General features: G+C 43.3%; 1 protein-coding gene across 1 annotated transcript in view; it reads right to left on the bottom strand.

Moving 5' to 3' along the window:
- Nucleotides 1–20922, bottom strand: part of DOCK5 (dedicator of cytokinesis 5) — a 208530-nt gene that overhangs the window by 79190 nt on the left and 108418 nt on the right. Inside the window, exons 4-6 of the mRNA XM_077469742.1 lie at nt 4044–4096; nt 623–719; nt 403–551 (exon numbers count right to left, since the gene is read on the bottom strand). Of these exons, the coding sequence (XP_077325868.1) occupies nt 403–551; nt 623–719; nt 4044–4096 (299 nt within the window). The remainder of the gene's footprint in view (nt 1–402; nt 552–622; nt 720–4043; nt 4097–20922) is intronic.

Here is a 20922-nt window from a genome sequence, read left to right as displayed (position 1 = left end):
GTAAATCCATGTGAGCAATACAAAATAAAAAAGTCTTCTTCAAATGTTAAACTGACTTTCAATTAAACCAAATAATCTAAAATCTAGAGGGAGCGTGGCTGAATTCAATCCTTTAAGAGGAATTTCGTCACCAGCAATGGCCAGCTCTCCCCCAATTCTTGAGCCAGCCATATCTTTCTGAATAGTGGGTATCATATATTACTATACAGATCCCCCTATGGCGCAGTAAAACAGACGCTGACAAATGCTGGCAGCATTATCTTCCCACAAGTATATGTGGAAAGACCACCCCTGGCGGGTGAACAGCTCTTGTCTTGCTCCACTAGAAACTAGAAAAATGCAATTGTCTGTAATTTTGCTAAAACTTTAATTTACAATGCCTCTTCCACCATGCTTTCTCACCGATTCCCATAGTCGATTTTGGCAGTCACTTTTTTCCTCAGTTCAGCTAAGTCATCCTTGGGTAGAGTGCCAGACATAATCTGTGACCTCCAGTCCATCAGCTGTGACATCATTTCTTGCATCTGTGCAAACTGCGTTCTCTGGTTTTGCTGCAAAGAACATAATGACAGTGAGACCAAACAGCTATAAAACTATAGCTTAATGGTAAAATTAAACTTACCACATATAGCGAGTGCCACAAGACGCCCCATTCCCGCAGAGTGGCTGTAAGTTCTTGTACTAGAGGAAGTTCGCTGAGACCTGTTGGCTCATGGTGCCTGGAACAGAAAGGGTAAAAGTATCACAGTGTGAGACATAATATTAACTATTCTTTTGGGTCAGCTTTGCATTTTCAGGGCTTTCCATAACAATTTCTGAAGACCACGTACTAAGAAATAAAAGTCTGGAATCAATTTGTAGGAATACCTCTACTTTTTAATTTAATATACATTTTAAGTATACAAAGGAGATTTTCCCCAAAAGGCTAGCAGTTCTTGAAAATAAATATGACCAATAGTATCCTATAACGTGCTATACTAACACTAATGAATAATATAGCTAAAGCAACAATGATATGCAATGAGAAGTCCGCTGTCTAGTGAAAGGTGTTTTTTAAGCATTATCACAGGTCACTACAAATCTAAACTTCTAGAATACACACAGAGCAAAAGGTGCCCTGTGCAGTTTATGTCAACCTCTCTATAAACAGCAACAGATTATGTCTTGTGAGACGAAACACGTCAGAACACTCTGCTGAAGTCGCTGTCTTTTATTCTAAGTGCTTTTATATCAACTAAAATGTGAGTGTATTTCCTTCTTTTTACAAATAAATAATTTCCGATTTCCAAACATGTGCCTACTTTCTTTTCCTTTTTATAAATATATTTTATTGGAGAAATCATCCATCTGGTTTCCTGTCCAAAACCTACCCCATTGAGGTTAATTGTCGGAGTTGGTCTTCTGGTTGCAGGTCGTGTCCATTTTGACAGTTTCCCCTGGGTGTGTAGCCCTACAAGCCTGATTGGCTCATTAGGTGTATACCTACTTATTTGGGTTCAACCTCCCTTGTAAGCCTTTTTGACTCTCTGGTGGTGGATCACTTATCAGCAAGTTTGGGCTTGTTTTTCTATACTACATTGTTGCTCAGTTCAAGTGTCAACTATTTTGAATCACGTTTTGGATAGTTTTATTGTTTGGTTCACTCCCACAATCTTTTTCATTATTAAGGATTTGTCATTTTTGGACATTATTCATATATTTTTATCTGCACATCTGTAGATATGACACTTGGTATATTATTTTCCCTTTAAAGGTTTATCATATTTGTATATTTTACTTTATACTTGTATGTATTTTGTACACTGTTCATATTGTTTTGAGTTCACTCTGAGATCATTCTCGTGCACCCTTTTATATGTATATGTACACTATTTTATATTGTTTTCAGTTCATTTTGAGATAATTTCTTAGCGCTGCACTTCTTCCACACGTTTTCAAATTTTTGCAGTTGATCCATTGCTGCGCTAGCTGCTTTCTTAAAATCCTTTGTAGGCAGCGTGGTATATTTGCCTTATTTTTCACATTATAACAGCAATAATATCTACTGGTTAATATTCTGTGGATAAAGACAAAGGGCCAGATAAACTATATATAGTGCAGTTCTTTCAGGGTCTTCTGTTTATTGGGTGCACATTGCACAGTGGCATGGGATGCATTGACACTTTGCGGAAAGCTATACAGCGAGCTATAGAATCTCATTATATCACTACTTCTTTCTCTCGCTCTTGATCAGGAAGTGTTTGCCAGGTAAAGAGAAAAACACAGACAGCAGAGCACCACAAACCTGCCTGCGCCTGCCATCTCTGGTGGGCGAGTGTCTGTTTGGACACTCAGGGGGAGCCTACAGGCTGCCCCCTTCTTTCTTCTCAACTAGGCAGAGTTGCAAGGCAGCTTTTCCCAGCTCAATCTCCCTTTGGCAAGTGACTTTACAGAAGCTGATCAGTGCAGATCTGCTTCAGGTCAGACCACGTGGAGATTTTGTCGTTAATATATAGCGTATAGGGCACAGAAACGCTGACATTCCTTCAACAAATTGCAATTTGTGAGTTTCCAATTTATGGCACACGTCACAAATCCACTTCAACATAGGCACACTTTGTTGTTTATTTGATGGATATCAAATAAGCATCACACATGCTCCAATTTTTGGGGGAAAAACAATAGTTTAATCGGCCCAAATGTCTAAAATTTAGTGCTGTGCAAAGTGAAGTCTAACAGGTAAAGGCACCACAAGGCTTTATACTTTTTTGTTGTTTGCGACTTGTAGCTCAATAGAAATTGAATGCTTATTAGAGTGCATGCTGGACCCTTGGAAGGGTACCCCTTCCCCTACTCCCTTTTTTGGTAATATTTTGTTAAGAGGTGGTACATTTTGAGATGTTTTGTAACACGCCAACAGATGGCAGCACAAGGCTGCACGCATAGTCACAGGGGGCACCGACCTTCTTAAGTCAGTGTGCCAAAAGACAATCAGTATATCGAAAGCTGTGGAACTGGTGCTATTCTGACCAGGTTTGTTACTACATCTGCTATTTTATCATAGGCAAGTTAGAACAAAGAGCAAAGATGAAATTCTGCGTGAAACCGGGCAAATCTGCCACAGAAACATTTGACATAATTCAGAAAGTTTACGGTGATGCTGCAATGAGCCGCTCAAAGTGTTTTGAGTAGCACGGACGCCTCAAAAGCGGAAGAACATCACTGGAAGACGAGAGATCACAAAGACCCTCAACAAACTCAACCTCCGACAATGTTGAGACAACTTGTGCATGATGATCGTCGGAGAACCTTTACACGTGCCACTCAAAACACCTCTGATGACTCATCGCAGCATTGCCATAAACTTTTTGATACCTTCTCGTAAACTAATCAATTTTTCAGTTGCCCCTGAAGGACCTCGCTCCACCAAGTGTTGCAATTACAGTTTTGAAAGGGGGGTGGTAGATACCAATTTCATTTTGCTCAGCATGTGGCTGCTGGTCCTTCTTGACATATGTCAAGATGGTGAAGTATTTCCACGTAGTACCACCCCATATATCCCATTAGTACTGGCCCAGGGGCAAATGCCCGCCTGCCTCTAAATCCAGCCCTCCCCTGTAAAACCCCTCACTGCAGTCATTATGTTCAAGTCTTTACACTGTATTCTTTATAAGAATTTTTATTCCCTATACTTTTGTGGTGTATGCGTTTTTTTTTTTTTTTTTAGTACTAGTTCATGGTTTCCTCAGCAATGAACACAATATATTATTGTAATGCATGACAGAAATTAAAACTTTCATGACTAGAAAAGTATTTTTGCCTGTTTCGGTGAAACATTTTTGTTAGCAAAAGCTGACAAGAAATAACTTACTTTGCATCAACCAGCCATTTATCACTGTCACATAATGTTTCAGTGTTTATATACAGAGCATTAAATTAAGTGTAATAAAAACCTAGGCCCAGTTCCACGTTGATTTCATTATTTTAGTTGCTAATGAAATGATTCCTTAACTGCTGCTCTCTGCCAAAGGCAGACAGAAGACGTGGAACTCATCCATGCTCACCCTTTGTCATCTGTCACTTCTTTCTGATGAATATATGCAGCTGGAAATATCCCCTGTAAAAAAAAAAAAAATAATAAAAAAAAAATTTAGCAGGAAAGAAAATACAGCAACCAGGGGGGTGATGGTATTAACTGCCTTACTTATGCACATGCAGAGTAAACCTTCCGGGTACAGATATTAGATTTGCTCAGCTATTGATCTCTAAAGCAATAGATTCTTCAGTAACCCCATTCCTAAAGTGAATTTTGTAGGTTACTAAAGATTTCAAAATCACCCTTTGTGTGTCCTGAGAAAGCTGTCCAGTGAAACGCGTTGACGCACAGGGGCTCACTTACCCGAGATCATGTAACATTAATTATAGTTTGGAAGTATCTGGCCTTGCTGACCGACTGTACATATATGTGAATACATGTTTTTAAATTAAATTTTGGTTACTCTATATATGCAAACTTCTTTTTATATTTTCTATGTATAAATAAAATATGAATTTTTTTACTTAAATACTATGGTCCAATCTGCCTTTAACCACTTTCAGACCGGACCATTTTGCTGGTAAATGACCAGAGGTCTTTTTACACTTTGGCACTGCGCTGCTTTAACTGGTAATTGCGCGGTCATGCAATGTTGTACCCAAACAAAATTTGCATCCTTTTCTTCCCACAAATAGAGCTTTCTTTTGATGGTATTTGATTGCCTCTGCGATTTTTATTTTTTGCGATATAAACGTAAAAAGACCGCAAATTTTGAAAAAAAATGATATTTTCTACTTTTTGTTATTAGAAAAATCCAATAAACTCAATTTTAGTCATACATTTAGGCCAAAATGTATTCAGCCACATGTCTTTGGTAAAAAAAAAGTCAATAATTGTATATTTATTGGTTTGCGCAAAAGTTGTCACATCTACAAACTAAGGTACGTTTTCTGGAATTTACGCAGCTTTTAGTTTACGACTGCCTATCTCATTTCTTGAGGTGCTAAAATGGCAGGGCAGTACAAAACCCCCCCAAATGACCCCATTTTGGAAAGTAGACCCCCTAAGGAAATTGATAAGAGGCATGTTGAGCCCATTGAATATTTTATTTTTTTGCCTCAAGCGATTGAATAATTTTTTTTTACACAAAGTTGTCACTAAATGATATATTGCTCACACATGCTATGGGCGTATGTGAAATGACACCCCAAAATAAATTCTGCTGCTTCTCCTGAGTACGGGGATACCACATATGTGGGACTTTTTGGGAGCCTAGCCGCGTACGGGGCCCCGAAAACCAAGCACCGCCTTCAGGCTTTCTAAGGGCGTAAATTTTTGAGTTCACTTCTCACTACCTATTACAGTTTTGAAGGCCATAAAATGCCAAGATGGCACAAAACACCCACAAATGACCCCATTTTAGAAAGTAGACACCCCAAGCTATTTGCTGAGAGGCATGTTGAGTCCATGGAATATTTTATATTTTGCCACAAGTTGCGGGAAAATTACAAACTTTTTTTTTTTTTTTTTTTTTTTCACAAAGTTGTCACTAAATGATATATTGCTCACACATGCCATGGGCATATGTGAAATGACACCCCAAAATAAATTCTGCTGCTTCTCCTGAGTACGGGGATACCACATATGTGGGACTTTTTGGGAGCCTAGCCGCGTACGGGGCCCCGAAAACCAAGCACCGCCTTCAGGCTTTCTAAGGGCGTAAATTTTTGAGTTCACTTCTCACTACCTATTACAGTTTTGAAGGCCATAAAATGCCAAGATGGCACAAAACACCCACAAATGACCCCATTTTAGAAAGTAGACACCCCAAGCTATTTGCTGAGAGGCATGTTGAGTCCATGGAATATTTTATATTTTGCCACAAGTTGCGGGAAAATTACAAACTTTTTTTTTTTTTTCACAAAGTTGTCACTAAATGATATATTGCTCACGCATGCCATGGGCATATGTGAAATGACACCCCAAAATAAATTCTGCTGCTTCTCCTGAGTACGGGGATACCACATATGTGGGACTTTTTGGGAGCCTAGCCGCGTACGGGGCCTCGAAAACCAAGCACCGCCTTCAGGCTTTCTAAGGGCGTTACAGTTTTGAAGGCCATAAAATGCCAAGATGGCACAAACCCCCCCCAAATGACCCCATTTTGGAAAGTAGACACCCCTAAATTTAGGGGTACACTAGTGAGACTAGGTAATAAATGGCGGGTGCCCTGAAACTATAAAAAAATAACTAACCAACCAGCGTCACCTGTAACAGTTATATGGTGATCACTGGTGAAAGGGTTAACTAGGGGGCAATCAGGGGGCTTTATGCGGTAGTATATGGGGGTCCCTGGCGCTATAAAAAGCTGCGGCGAACCTAAATACCTACCTGCCTAACTAGCGTCACCTGTGACACTAATACAGCGATCAGAAAAACGATCGCTTATTAGGCTGGGTTCACACTGGAGCGATGCGGGAACGCCACGAATGCGCGGCGGGTTCCCGCATCGCATGCCTCCCGGCGGCAGTTCACACTGCCCTATGCGAACTGCTGGGAGTGTCAGTGAAATGTTACTGACACCCCCAGATCAGTTCGCATATCGCAGTGCGATCTGCAAACTCGGATCGCATGGTGTGAACACCCATGCGATCCGATTCTGCTGCGGGCCAAAAAAAGGGTCCCGTGCGAATTTGCGGCGGGTGCGGCGAATGGCTGAACTCGAATCGCACAGAGATCGGATGTGATTTGCACTGCAGTGCGGTGCGAATCACATCCGTTCTCAAACCGCTGCAATGTGAACCCAGCCTTAGTGACACTGGCGACGGGGGGTGATCACGGGGTTAAACCTTTATTGGGGGGGTTAGGGGGGTACCTTAGAACTAAAGGGGGCTAACCCTAACTGCCCTAACAGTTATTAGTCACAAATGACACCCGCCGGGTGATCAGGGGGTTAAACCTTTATTAGGTAATAAATGGCGGGTGCCCTGAAACTATAAAAAAATAACTAACCAACCAGCGTCACCTGTAACAGTTATATGGTGATCACAGGTGAAAGGGTTAACTAGGGGGCAATCAGGGGGCTTTATGCGGTAGTATATGGGGGTCCCTGGCGCTATAAAAAGCTGCGGCGAACCTAAATACCTACCTGCCTAACTAGCGTCACCTGTGACACTAATACGGCGATCAGAAAAATGATCGCTTATTAGGCTGGGTTCACACTGGAGCGATGCGGAAACGCCGCGAATCCGCGGCGGGTTCCCGCATCGCATGCCTCCCGGCGGCAGTTCACACTGCCCTATGCGAACTGCTGGGAGTGTCAGTGAAATGTTACTGACACCCCCAGATCAGTTCGCATATCGCAGTGCGATCTGCAAACTCGGATCGCATGGTGTGAACACCCATGCGATCCGATTCTGCTGCGGACCAAAAAAAGGGTCCCGTGCGAATTTGCGGCGGGTGCGGCGGGTGCGGCGAATGGCTGAACTCGAATCGCACAGAGATCGGATGTGATTTGCACTGCAGTGCGGTGCGAATCACATTCGTTCTCATAAACCGCTGCAATGTGAACCCAGCCTTAGTGACACTGGCGACGGGGGGTGATCACGGGGTTAAACCTTTATTGGGGGGGGTTAGGGGGGCACATTAGAACTAAAGGGGGCTAACTCTAACTGCCCTAACAGTTATTACAGTCACAAATGACACCAATGCAAAAAAAAATAAAAAAATAAATAAATAAAAATGACATTGGTGTCACTGTGACTGGGGGGCAGGGGTAATTGGGGGGGTGATCGGGGGGTAAAGGGGGGGTGTGAGTGTGCCTGGCATGTTCTACTGTGTATGTAGAGTGTTGGTGCAACTCACCGATCCGCTCTCCTCCGTGTCGGAACGAAAAATACCGACACGGAGGAGAGAATACATCACTTCCTCTCCTGTGTTTACATTACAGGAGAGGAAGTGATGTCACCGGGGATTTCCATTCGTCGAGAGCGATCGCGAGGGGGTGGCCATGAATGAATGGCCGCCCCCTCATCCCGGATCGCTCTCGAAGGAATGCCGACCGCCGCAGGCACCGGGGGGGGGCCCGATCGGGCCCCCCACCCGCGGGCAGGCAGGGACTTATATATACGCCCATATGCCTGCCCGTGCCATTCTGCCGACGTATATCGTCGTGCGGCGGTCGGCAAGTGGTTAAAGTCTGACTTAGTGGTCTTCTCTTTTTTGGTTCAAATTTCAATTTCCAGATGTGGCTAAGGAGTGATCTTATACTTATATTTAAATCAGACTGGAAATGGACTTATGCTGATTTAAAAGCTGAACTGCAAGATAAGCGTATATTGTCCAAATACAAGAGTCATGTGTATTCGTACTTGAATCTTGGTATGATTTGTGTATTTCTTTTAGATCTGTGCAGTCATCCTGCGTGAGATTTTTCCATTGTGCAGCAGCTTCCTGTAATAAAGATCAGTCACTAATGATCCCTCTCATTGTGCAGGGGGACTGGTCTTGTCTCCGCCCCTCCTGTAGCTTTCTGCAGGCAGCCTGTAGTGGGTGGAGCTGGCTGGACCCCTCCCACCGCTCTGCTCTCTGCACAGAACGTGTACCGCACAGTAATGGTGTCCCTGCTACTTTTACAAGGTAATATTTGGGCTGGCAAATGCATCTGGTACACACAAAGTGAATTATATCCTTTGTGGCTATTGAAAAAATGATGTCAATGAAAGATTGTATGCCTGGAGATTAGCTAATGACCTTTCTCCAAAGAATGAAAACTTAACCTTCACTGATTGATAAAGGAAATAACTTAATGTCTAATGTGCATTTGATAAACTAGTGCCAGTAAGTGTGCTGTCACATCCTAACTAAAGCTAAACTCCAGGCAAAAAGCCAGACTTAACTTCAAAACAAAAAGGTTTTTTGAAGTCTCATGGTTTGTTTTCTTTAGAAAGCTGGCACAGCCCTAGTACAAAAGCCTGTTATCTGCCAACATGCAGCAGAGGAGGACCCATAGCTCTGTTTAAAAGCAGTGGTCTGGGGGCGTGGCTAGCCGCTGACCTGCCATGACCGGACGACCATGTCATGGAAGCGAAAGGACAACAGAAAGCTGCAAAAACTGACAGAGTTTTACTCGTACCGGCAGCAAGATGGTAGGCATGGTGGCATCGGCTCCTCATCAACCCCCAACACACAGCGTGGGCCTTCTCCCTCTTTCATCCACTTCGCACAACACAAAGAGTGGCTCCCCGGCGAGCCTCAAATCCAGTCCTGGCACACCACAATCAGCCAGCCCAGCTAAGGCTAGATTTAGGATGGATGGCCCTGGATGCAGCCAGGTGATCGGGCCAGAGGCTGAGACAGGGGATGACACTAGGGAACTTCCAGACAGGATAGAACAATTCCCCACTACTAACCAGCCTGTCATGGATACTGTGTTACAGGACATTTGCACTCACTGCGCAGCACTATACAGGCTGACATAATGTCCTGTATGCAAAGGTTCCACACTGATATATAGGAAGTGGAATTCAGGGTAGAACATGTCGAAAGTAAAATGGGAGAATTCGCAGCAACAATAAACAACCTAGTGGGCACCCAGGAGGAACATGAGGAGGAGATGGAGGGTATTAAGGCAAAAAAAAAAAAAAAAATCGCAGACAGAGGACAGAAGCAGGAGAAACAATCTGAAAATTAGAGGTATACCGGAGACCGTCCAGCAGGGAGATTTAAGGGCCTACGCTACCACCTTATTCTCAAACCTCCTCCCTGACCTCTCTGCATTGGATATCACTATAGATAGAATTCATCGCCTCCCCAAACCGTCTTACCTTCTTTATCAAATACCAAGGGACATAATATTGTACCAAATTAAAAACGCAGCTCATGGCAGCCATGCGTTCCAAGGAACATGTCCCAGCCCTATACAAACACCTGCAAGTCTATGCAGATCTGTCGCAGTATACGTTGAAAAAGCAGAGAAGCTTGATCACCATTACCAAGACGCTCAGGAACCACCAGATATCCTATAGATGGGGGTACCCGACCAACATCACTATTACCAAGGATGGGATAGGGGCCCTCTTTTATCCACGAACTTGGCCCCTTAACTCTATCTGAGCAGCAACCAGCTGCATTTGAACAAACAAGCAACCATATTGACCCAAGACTTAGTCCTCGGCACCAATGCTCTATTTTTGTCAGAAACCTGACTTACAGTTCTGTTTGACATATTTTTTTGTTGCAGTTGTGAGATCTTTGACTCTTTCTTCCTGTTCATCACACTCAGTACAAAGCTAACAAATGGCTATTTCCTAAGCATCGTATCCAGGATTCACTGCACAATTTACTTTTCCACTGAGAATGGAGCAGCATTATCTTCAAGTTCCTTCGCCACAACACAGTCAACCCGCCTCTTCGCCCAGCCGCGATGTCTCTTCAGCATGTGAGTACTCTAACCAAAATTTAGTCACGCCTTTCTGCACAAGTGCTACTCTGTCTGTCTATTGGAGGGACCACCAGCCACAAGTGTCAGCTATTTTTTCAAAGGAACAAGCAACACGCTCAAACATATCTCATGGGGGTGCACTTTTTGTCTATTAATTAAAAATGCCTCAATTACCCAGCCAAGCACAAATCACTGTGGTCTGAAGCCTTGCAAAACAAGAGCGATGTCCGGTGCGCACAGGAAACGCACTTCTGTGCCACCGCACAACCCAAATGCTCACATAAGAACTACCCATATATATCTTTACCGCGAACGCTGAGCCAAAGAAAAGAGGGATCCTCATAGTGATTAGGGACACGTCTCCTTTCGGCTTCACAAAGAAATTAAAGACCCTAGTGGCAGATACCTCATCTTGATATGTGACATCAACTCTACCACATATACAATCGTGAATATTTATACCCCCAACTCCCACTAAATTGAGTTCCTCAACAAATTATTGAAAAAGATTGATCTGCTCAGGAGAGGAGCCCTAGTGATCTGTGGAGCTTTCAATCTTGCTCTAGATAAAGCCATGGACACAAGCTCTACATGCACTCGCATGGTTCCTTCTCTTCAGAATGTAGTGTATCAGCATGGTTTGTACGATGCGTAGAGATGCTACCATGTGGGCGAGAGGGGCTTCACCTTTTTTTTTGCACCCCACTGTTCTTACTCCCGCATTGACCTCTTCCTGGTGGATCAAGAACTTCTAACCCATACTATTGTACCAAAGATTAAAGTGGTTGTAAACTTTTACAAACCACTTTGACCTACAGGTAAGCCTAGATTAAGGCTTACCTGTAGGTCCAAGCAATATCTCCTAAGCCTATATGGTTTAGGAGATATTTGCCCGAAAACGGGCACCGCTGTCTACGGCGCATGCGCCGTAGGCAGCCGCGCGCAGGCGCACTGAGCGCGGCATTCTCCGCGACGGAGCTGCCGCGCGTGTCGGCTCCCGTGCGCATGCGCGGGAGTGACGTAATCGCGGCTTCGCCGAATGACAGCGGCGGAGCTGCGAGACCCCACCAACAAGATAGATGCGGCGGACTACAGGGGACAGCAGCGACTTCGCTGGCTCCTGTGTCAGGTAAGTGACACATAATGGGCTACTATGCGATGCATAGTAGTCCATTATGCTTTGCCTTTGCAGGGAATGAAAGAGGAAGTAAACTCATCAGGGTTTACTTCCTCTTTAATATCATCACCTGGTCGGATCATGCATCAGTGACCCTAACTATAGCAGATTCCCTCTCGCCCAGGGCTAACCCGGTGTGGAGAGCAAACTCATTTATCCTACAAAGCGAAGATACTAGGAATACTTTAGAGACTCACCTGAAAGAATACTTTGCTGACAACGTGGACTCTGTATCTGACTACTCTAGAATGTGGAATGCCCATAAGGCATTCACAAGAAGCATTTTTATCAAACTAGGAGCGGGGGTAAAGAGGCAGAGGCAACGACGCATAAAATAATTTACTGACAGCATCCATGATCTAGAAACCCAAAATAAACAGAACACCTCACCTTCCCTATACCACAAACTAACACAACTTAGGCATGACCTCAGACTTTGACTTCTGGAGGACTTTGAGAAGTCGGCCAGGCGGTTAAAAATGACTTTCTATGCCAATGGCAACAAAACGGGGAAGATTTTGGCCCAGTGCCTGGGTGGTTTCAGAGATAAAACTAAAATATCATTTATAGCTCACCCTACCGCTAAAGTCAAACATTATCATCCTAAAGATATTGCGGATGCTTTTAGCGACTATTATGGTTCTCTTTACAATCTGGAAAGAGATTCCCTTACTCACCAACCCGAGCCAGAGCAGATAACCAGCTTTCTGGCCAAACTGTCTCTTCCTCAGCTAACAGCAGACCAACTTCAACAGCTAAATCTACCGTTTAGCCTGCTTGAAACTGACGCAACTATAGCTGTGCTACCACCCAATAAGTCCCCAGGAGCAGATGGTTTTATAGGGGAGCATTACAAAACATTTAAGCAGATTCTAGCACCTCATCTTCTTCATTTATTTAATGATGCTGTTGCCTCTTCCTCTTTCCCCTCAGAGATGTTAAAGGCGTTAATAATAACAATACTGCAGCCGGGGAAAGATCCATCCTATCCGCAGAACTACCGGCCTATATCACTCCTCAACAACAATTTAAAATGATACGCTAATACAGGGTTCACTAAGGGACACCAGACGTCAGATGCCACTAGGCGATTAATAAACATCATCCACAATGCAAACGTGACGGAAACCCCTTCTCTGCTCCTGGCTTTGGATGCAGAGAAGATGTTCGATCGCATACATTGGGGATATTTGGCCAAAATATTAACCGCTTTTGGATTTTCAGGCCCCATTTTTTCTGCAATCATGGCCCTCTACACCAACCCTACGGCCCAGGTATTTACATCTGGAGTTTTCTCAACCCCTTTTACCATTGCGAATGGGAAGCGCCAGGGCTGCCTTCTGTCGCCACTAATATTCAACTTGCTGATGAAGCCCTTTCTGTGCCATATTTGTAATCATCCCCATATTTCGGGGTTTAAAATGCATAACTCCTCACATACTATCAGCTTATTTGCCGATGATGTTATCTTAATGATCACGGATGTGGAGAATTCCATGGCAAATATTTAGCCGCATTTCCTATTACAAAGGGAAGGAATCCAAATCCTATATACTGGGTCTGAACATTCCTCCAATAGTACAACAAAAAATGGCAAAAGAGTATATGTACACGTGGGAAAATATAGGGATAAAATATCTTGGCACCAACTATACCCCTTGAAGCCAACTATACCCCATTTATAGACAAACTAAAATTGAAACTTCAAGATCTAGCTAAAACAGAACTCTCCTGGACAGGCATATTGGCGGCCTTTAAAATGACGATCTTACCCCAACTAATTTATCCATTTAGAACCCTCCCGATACCTGTACCTAACTCCTTTTTCACCACTGCCCAATCAATAATTAGTCGCTAGATATGGCAAGGAAAAAAAGCGAGGTGCGCCTTCTCGCGGCTGGTCATGACCAGGAGAGTAGGCGGAGTAGTCATGGTAAATTTGAAGGATTATTATACAGCCACTCTATTAACTCAGCACAAGGCATGGTTCCCGGGGACCAAAAAGTACAGATGGACAGAAATAGAGAGCTCCCAAATTCATGACCATAATCTGTACCACCTACTTTTAGCAAGCCGATATCACACCCCGCAGCCCAAAACGCTATCTCCCACAAGTCTAGCATTCCTACAAGCCTGGGAAATACTTGTCACCTCTCCTTAACATACAAAAAAAAATTCAACAGTGTCCTTACCAATACAAAGCTTGTTTACTGTAATACCTGATCTGAACGTAGGAGGGTGGGTTACAAAAGGGCTTAAGGTTGTCGAAAATATAATGGTAGGACCAACCCCTAAAACCTTTAGATCCCTTCAAATAGAGTTTAATCTAGCCTCCCATGATTACTATACTTACCTACAAATTGCCCACTTCCTCGGCTCGCATCCAAATACTGCTATATCTTTGCTGTGGAATATATCACAATTTTACTCTAGTATTAGCACCAAAATCTAAAGGTATATCCCTGTTTTATAGGATGTATAACAATAAAGATGTGTATATCAAAACCTCTGCAATGTCTGCATGGGATTTGATATGGGGATGTTTTTCACTTCTGATCAATGGCAAAAGGCTGACATATGCAGCTACTAGAAGTGCAAAACAATTGAAAATTAACTCAAAAAATATCACTCAGGTGGTACCTGACCCCATATAGGATTGCAAAATTCGCTCCACATTCTTCTGCTCTATGCTGGAGGCAATGTGTTAGAGTAGGAACCCTCTATCACACCCTATGGTCCTGCCCAGCAATAATCACGTATTGGAGGGCAGTGTATCAACTGCTTGCCCAAATCCTAAAAATTCATATACCCATGTCCCCAGATCAGGCCCTTTTATCTCTAACCATTGAAACACTCCCGGTAGAAACCAGGACAGTGGCTATCCATGTCCTACTAAGTGCCAGACTGGTTTTAACCCGCCACTGGAAAGACCATGTCACTCCCCCTATAAAAGAAGTAATAATGACAACCCACACTCATGCCACATATGAACTGCTGTTTTCCTCATCGCAGGATCGACTGTGTTACCACCTTGCAGTGGAAGCCATGGTTGGACTGATATAAGGGCACTTTTACACGGATTTGTCCGTGTACGGAGCCTGCTCTGCTCAGCGGGGGATGGCTCCATTGATCCCCGCTGAGCAGGCAGATGACAGGTCTGTCTCTGCACACTGTGCAGGGATGGACCTGTCAGAGCGCCGCTCTTCCCTATGAGGGATCGGATGAGGACGGACTGTAGAGTCCATCGTCACCCGATCCTCAGATGGATGGAAAAGTAGGTTTTTCCTCCGTCAAACTTTTTCGGGTCGGATATCAGCGGACATACGCTCCATAGAGGTCTATGGAGCGCTCGTTCAGGTCCGCCTAAAAAAAATGACAGGCGGGCCTGAACGGATCGTTCATGTGAAAGAGGCCTTAGAGTCATGCTGGATAATGATAAGAATCAGCTGTTTGAGGAAACGCTTCCTTACTCAGTGCTGAGTGTGATGAATTGCTTGTTCCGTTTGTTCAGATTGTTTAGTTAAATCAGTTTACATCTGTTCGTGCAAAGCTCCAACTAGTGCATATCTGAAAGTTGTAATCTTATCTCTCTGGGAGTCCCTAACGTGCACTCTGGACCCCTGCATGGGTGGGGGGAATCACTGGAGCTATATTATGATACAATGCATAACTAGCACTAGTGTATTGAAAGATACGAGATTGGAAGTAGTCATGTAACGGCGCTATAGTTCACTGTATAATGTGTATTACCACAGTTATGCTTCAACTTTATATAACCATGGTTATTGTATCAGTGTTATGCTATGTCATGACGATATGTTTAAAATGATTGGAATTAAAAGCAGTGGTCTCCTTGCAATGGTCCAACATACCCCCTGCTGAGTCAGGCCTAAAGTTCTGCAATCAGCAGGGAGTTTAAGCTCTTCTGATCCTCACACAGACACACGTACATAAAGGATATTTACATACATACACTATATTGCCCAAAATATTGGGACGCCTGTCTTTACACGCACATGAAGTTTAAGGCTGGGTTCATTCTATAGCGATGTCAGACACTGCATGCGATTCACACCACATTGCTGTGCCGATCACATGCAATGTTGCAATGTCTGTGCGATGCAAATTCAGCCAGTTTATACTGCATGGCTGATTTTGCATGGTAATCGGACAAAAATGGTGCAGAACCCTTTTTTGGTCCGCACTGTTCACACCCATGAGATCAGATTCCTGTCTGAATTCACAATTCGCACTGCAATCTGCAAACGGATCTGGGGGTGTATTTAACTTTGCATTGACACCAGCAGAGGGCAGTGTGAACCGCTGGTGATTCAGGTGCGACTGAATCACAGGTTTTCCCACATCGCACAAGTGTGAACTGAGCCTAATGGCATCCCAGTCTTAGTCCGCCGGGTTCAATATTTAGTTGGCCCACCCTTTGTAGCTAAAACAGCTTTTTTGGGAAGGCTGTCCACAAGGTTTAGGAGTGTGTCTATAGGAAGTTCATCCAACCCAAACTCGCTTATCCATGTCTCTATGGGAATTGTTCAGGACAACGGGAATGTGTCCTAGATGGTAGGTACATTCCCCCAATATTTCTGTTGTGGTCGCTTTAAGGGGGACAGTTGCAGGACTCTCTGGATTGCTAAATTTATATTAGGGACCTGGGATTTTGAAGGTTCAAAGACTTTAGGGGGAAGAGCCTTTAAACCCTGACTACCAGGCCTTTGGTCCTGAAGGTAAGGGAGGCTTGAAAAGGCAGAAGGGAACTCGGCACCTGTGTCAAGGAAGTGAATGGAAGAGAGAGAAAAACTCACAAGCTGTGCAACAAGTGGGAGCTCTCAGACAAACAGACAGACAGGGGCTGCTAACCCCATGTAGCCTGCCTTGCACCCCTACTTGAAAGAGCCTAGCCCCTGTAGGGGACCAAAGACTAGTTTCATTACCACTATCAGGATTTGGAACTGTTTATTTACTTTGGCTGAAGCAAGCTGTCATTTTGTTTAGCTGTGATTAAAATAAAACAACGGTTTGCTTTCATCAAACTGGCTGGCGGTTATTACAGAGCTACCCCCATGTTACAGAATGTTTGATCATTATTCCAGAAGCGTATCTGTGAGGTCAGGCACTGATGTTGGATGAGAGGGCCTTGCTTGCAGTCTCCACTCTAATTTATCTCAAAGGTGTTCTTTCGGGTTGAGGTCAGGACTCTGTGCAGGCCAGTCAAGTTCCTCCACTCCAAACCCGCTCATCCATGTCTTTATGGATCTTGCTTTGTGCACTGGTCCAAATCATTTGGTGGAGGGGGATAATGGTGCAGGGTTGTGTTTCAGGGGTTGGGCTTGGCCCCTTAGTTTCAGAAAAAGGGAAATCTTAAGGCATCAGCATACCAAGACATTTTGGACAATTTCATGCTCCCAACTTTGTGGGAACAGTTTGGGGATGGCCTTTTCCTGTTCCAACATGACTGCGCACCAGTGCACAAGCAAGGGCCATAAAGACACGGATGAGCGAGTTTGGGGTGGAGGAACTTGACTGGACTGCAGGATAGAGTCCTGACCTCAACCCAACAGAACACATTTGGGATGAATTAGAGTGGAGACTGCGAGCCAGGCCTTCTGCACAGAGTCCTAACCCCAACCCGATAGAACACCTTCAACATCAGTGCCTGACCTCACAAATGCACTTCAGGAAGAATTGGTAAACATTCCCATAGACACACTCCTAAACCTTGTGGACAGCCTTCCCAGAAAAGGTGAAGCTGTTATAGCTACAAAGGATGGGCCAACTCAATATTGAACACTACGGACTAAGACTGGGATGCCATTAAAGTTAATGTGCGTGTAAAGGCAAGCGTCCCAAAACGTTTGGCAATATAGTACATGAGGTATGTCCGCTGCTTTTTTTTTTTTTTTTTTTATTGACAATTTTTATTTTTTATTTTGACTTTTTCAAGACAAAGAGAAAAATAACAAACACTGGACATCTTATATAAATGCAATAACAGACCAGTATAAAGGTGAACAGCAAACTACATGAGCACTTGAATAGATCCAGCAAAACGGAGTCAGGTAGTAACTTTAGTGTAACGTGTAAACAACGTTAAATCCAGTCTAGCTGCATAAACATTATCATTTAAACATTTTCCTAAATAGAACACTCCCAAGGAAGGAGTCCAAATTCCTACTAAAGTGCCCTTGTAAGATATAACAAAAAAAAGAAAACAACAAAGAATGAAAGCAAAGACAGGAAAACAAAAAAAGAAAAGATGCAGAGCTCAATGCTCCTGGGTAAAAGAGAATGTCCACTGCTTTTAACTGCAGCCCGATTAATTGCAAATTTGCCACGTGGTCTATAAAATGTGTCCTACTGGCTTCAATCATAAAATACACATTATACACACATAAAAGAATATAATCTGATTATTTTGGTTTTGTGAGTTGAAGCACTACCAGATTACTACCGTTTTTCAGGGCTCATTCACATCAGATGTGACTACCGTAAATGTTAATAGATGCCCGTTCACTCCAGACCAATGTCTTTATTTTGCATGCCCGGATGTAGTTTTCCATCCAAGTCAACCAAATGCAGATTTAAAATCAAAATGAATCTTAAAATTTATGAGAAAAGAAGTGTTTGATTGCATGTTTTCAATTTCAGCCCTTCACATCCGGTACTGGATGATCACACCGCTAGATTTATCCAAAATTTGAGCTGTTGACCCGTTGGCACCACTCGCCTCATCAAAAGTCAGTAAAAGTTAATCTTTGTCAAAGGAACTGGGTAGAAAATGATCAGCCAAACAGTGACTGCATCCAGTTATCCTGCCAGCATCCACACCTGAGCAGATTGTAGACAAAACCAATTACTGGCAATTTTTAAGCTTTTTTTTCTTTCTTTTAGGTGTTTTACAAGCGTTTTTGCACTTGTAACAAGCTTCAGGTGTTTGTTTGCTGGGCAAGGGGCAGCTCTAGATGAGAGGAATTCTTCAGGAGTAAAAACGTGTGCAAAATGTGTCTTGAACTTATGGCAACGATTTATTTCAGGTTTGTGTATGGCCAGGCTGTAATAACTCTGGGATGGCTTTGTTATCTCTAATTATATACGTATGCTCTGTACTGCAATATTCTTTTTGTTTAATAAAAGATCTCTTTTTCTGAAAAAACACATGTACAAAAACACATGAAAATGCACATATTTTGCATTTTCAGGTGCTTCCATTGAAGTCTATGTAGCCAAACATGCCTAAAGAATTACACTAAAAATAAAGGCTTGCCACATTGCTTGTACCAATATTATACTTGACCTTACCACTTTTGACCTGGTATTGTAACACATTCATATGTTTCAATAAAGAAATCCTTGCTAGTAAAAATAAAGGCTCATGTACTTTTTGAGAGTAGCGAGTGGCGTGTATGGCGACTATGCATACAAGTGTGAACAAGAACAGTTAAAACAGGATTCTGCGCGTAGAGTGTAGTCATCCGTAGAGAAATTGGCAGAAAAGAACGCTCACGTGTTAATGACAGCGGAGCCTGGATGTAAGAATCTATTGAATTCAACCCATCCCTCCCTTTTAGATTGTAAGCTCTAATGAGCAGATCCCTCCTGTATTGATTTGTATTGTAAGTGTACTGTCTGCCCTCATGATGTAAAGAGCTGCGCAAACTGTTGCCGCTATATAAATCCTTTATAATAATAATAATAATAATAATAATGTACAGCTAGTTTTAGCTGTATCATCAATCAGATCCAAAACTTCTAAGACAGATATGAATATAAGCATCGTTTTCAATTTTTGTAGGGAACGGACACACCCAGCGTACACCCACTTAAAACTGTAATGCCACCAATTTCTAGCTCAGGTAGTATGGCGGCTCTAATGCCCGGTACACATGGTCAGACATTCCGACCACAAAATTCTTTGTTTCATACACACGGTCGGAAAATCCGATCGTTCCGATCAAGGTGATGTACGAAACATACGACGGGACTACGTAGAGGCCATTAGCCAATAGCTTTTGTCCCCAAATTTATTCTGAGCATGCGTGGCACTTTGTGCATCGGAATTCTATACACACGATTGGAAAAAGTCCGATCGGATTTTGTTGTCGGAAAATTTTAGGTCCTGCTCTCAAATTTTTTCCGGCGGAAATTCCAACGGAAAAAGACCACACACAATCGGATTTTCCGCCAACATAAATCAGATCGGACTTTTCCCAACGGAATTTCCGACCATGTGTACAAGACATAACAAATGCTTTCACCTGCAGTGACTAATCTATCCATAGTAAACCAAGAGTCTGTTCCCTGTAAACTCCACTAGAGGGCACAGGAACACTTTATTGCTCACTGTCCACACAAAAATATATAGGGAATACTTTTTGCAAGGGCGCTCTGCTGAAAAGTCAAAATTAGTCAAGCCATGTCCCTGCAAGTGACCAAACCCTGCCCGCTCCACCCTGAACGAAAAATCTATCTGGGGTAACGTCCCTCCGGACATTTACATTTTAGTGCTGTGTTATTATTATTAAGAGGGATAATGGTCCAAACTCCCAATCATTCATTCCTTTTAGAACCATGTGACCTTGTATGCAGAATCTGATGTTCCTTTTACAGTAAATTGTAAGCAATAGATGAAATAAAGCTTTCGAACTACAATTAAATTAAACATACACCCAATTCCTATGGTATTGTATTATTTAAATCAGAACAATGGGCTTAACTTATTATTATTATTATTATTTTTGTGTAGCGGCGGGCTCCTGAAGAGCACGTGCTATGTGTTTTTTCAAAGTTAAACTTTACCTAAACTAAAGTTTGGTTTGGGTCTATTTGTCTAAATTGGACTTCTGTGTCAGTCTGACTGGGCTGTGAGATGTTCAGCCTAGCCACAGGGGGCACTGTCTCTTGTGGCAGGCGTGGAACTATGGTCTGGTCAGGCGCTTAAGTTACTCTCTTTCGGAGCCAGGTCAGTGGGAGTGGCTCTCTCGCTGTGCCCTCTGGGAGAGAGTATTTAAGATACGGACATCACGTGGTTCGGGGGTTCCGGTCCAGTATGATGTGCTGACTACTTGGTCCTGGTCCTCCTGACCAGCCCCCAGGAAGGCTATGACCTGGGGTGTGGATCCACCCGACTTTAATGCTTCGGGGCTGGCTAGCCCAAGGCAGGGAAACTAAAGGAGGATTCTGAGGTGGTTGGGTGCCGTCTCCGGTTCGGGAGAGACCCATTGTACTTCAAGCATTACAGGGGAGGACTCTTTGGAAGAACACCACGCATGGGTTGGT

The sequence above is a fragment of the Lithobates pipiens genome, unplaced genomic scaffold, assembly GCF_037356315.1.
Source record: "Lithobates pipiens isolate NorthernLeopardFrog02 unplaced genomic scaffold, aLitPip1_a1.2 Scaffold_8, whole genome shotgun sequence".
In the NCBI taxonomy this organism is placed as follows: domain Eukaryota; kingdom Metazoa; phylum Chordata; class Amphibia; order Anura; family Ranidae; genus Lithobates; species Lithobates pipiens.
The sequence above is the reverse complement of the archived record's forward strand: the minus strand, read 5'-3'. Positions and strand labels throughout refer to the sequence as shown.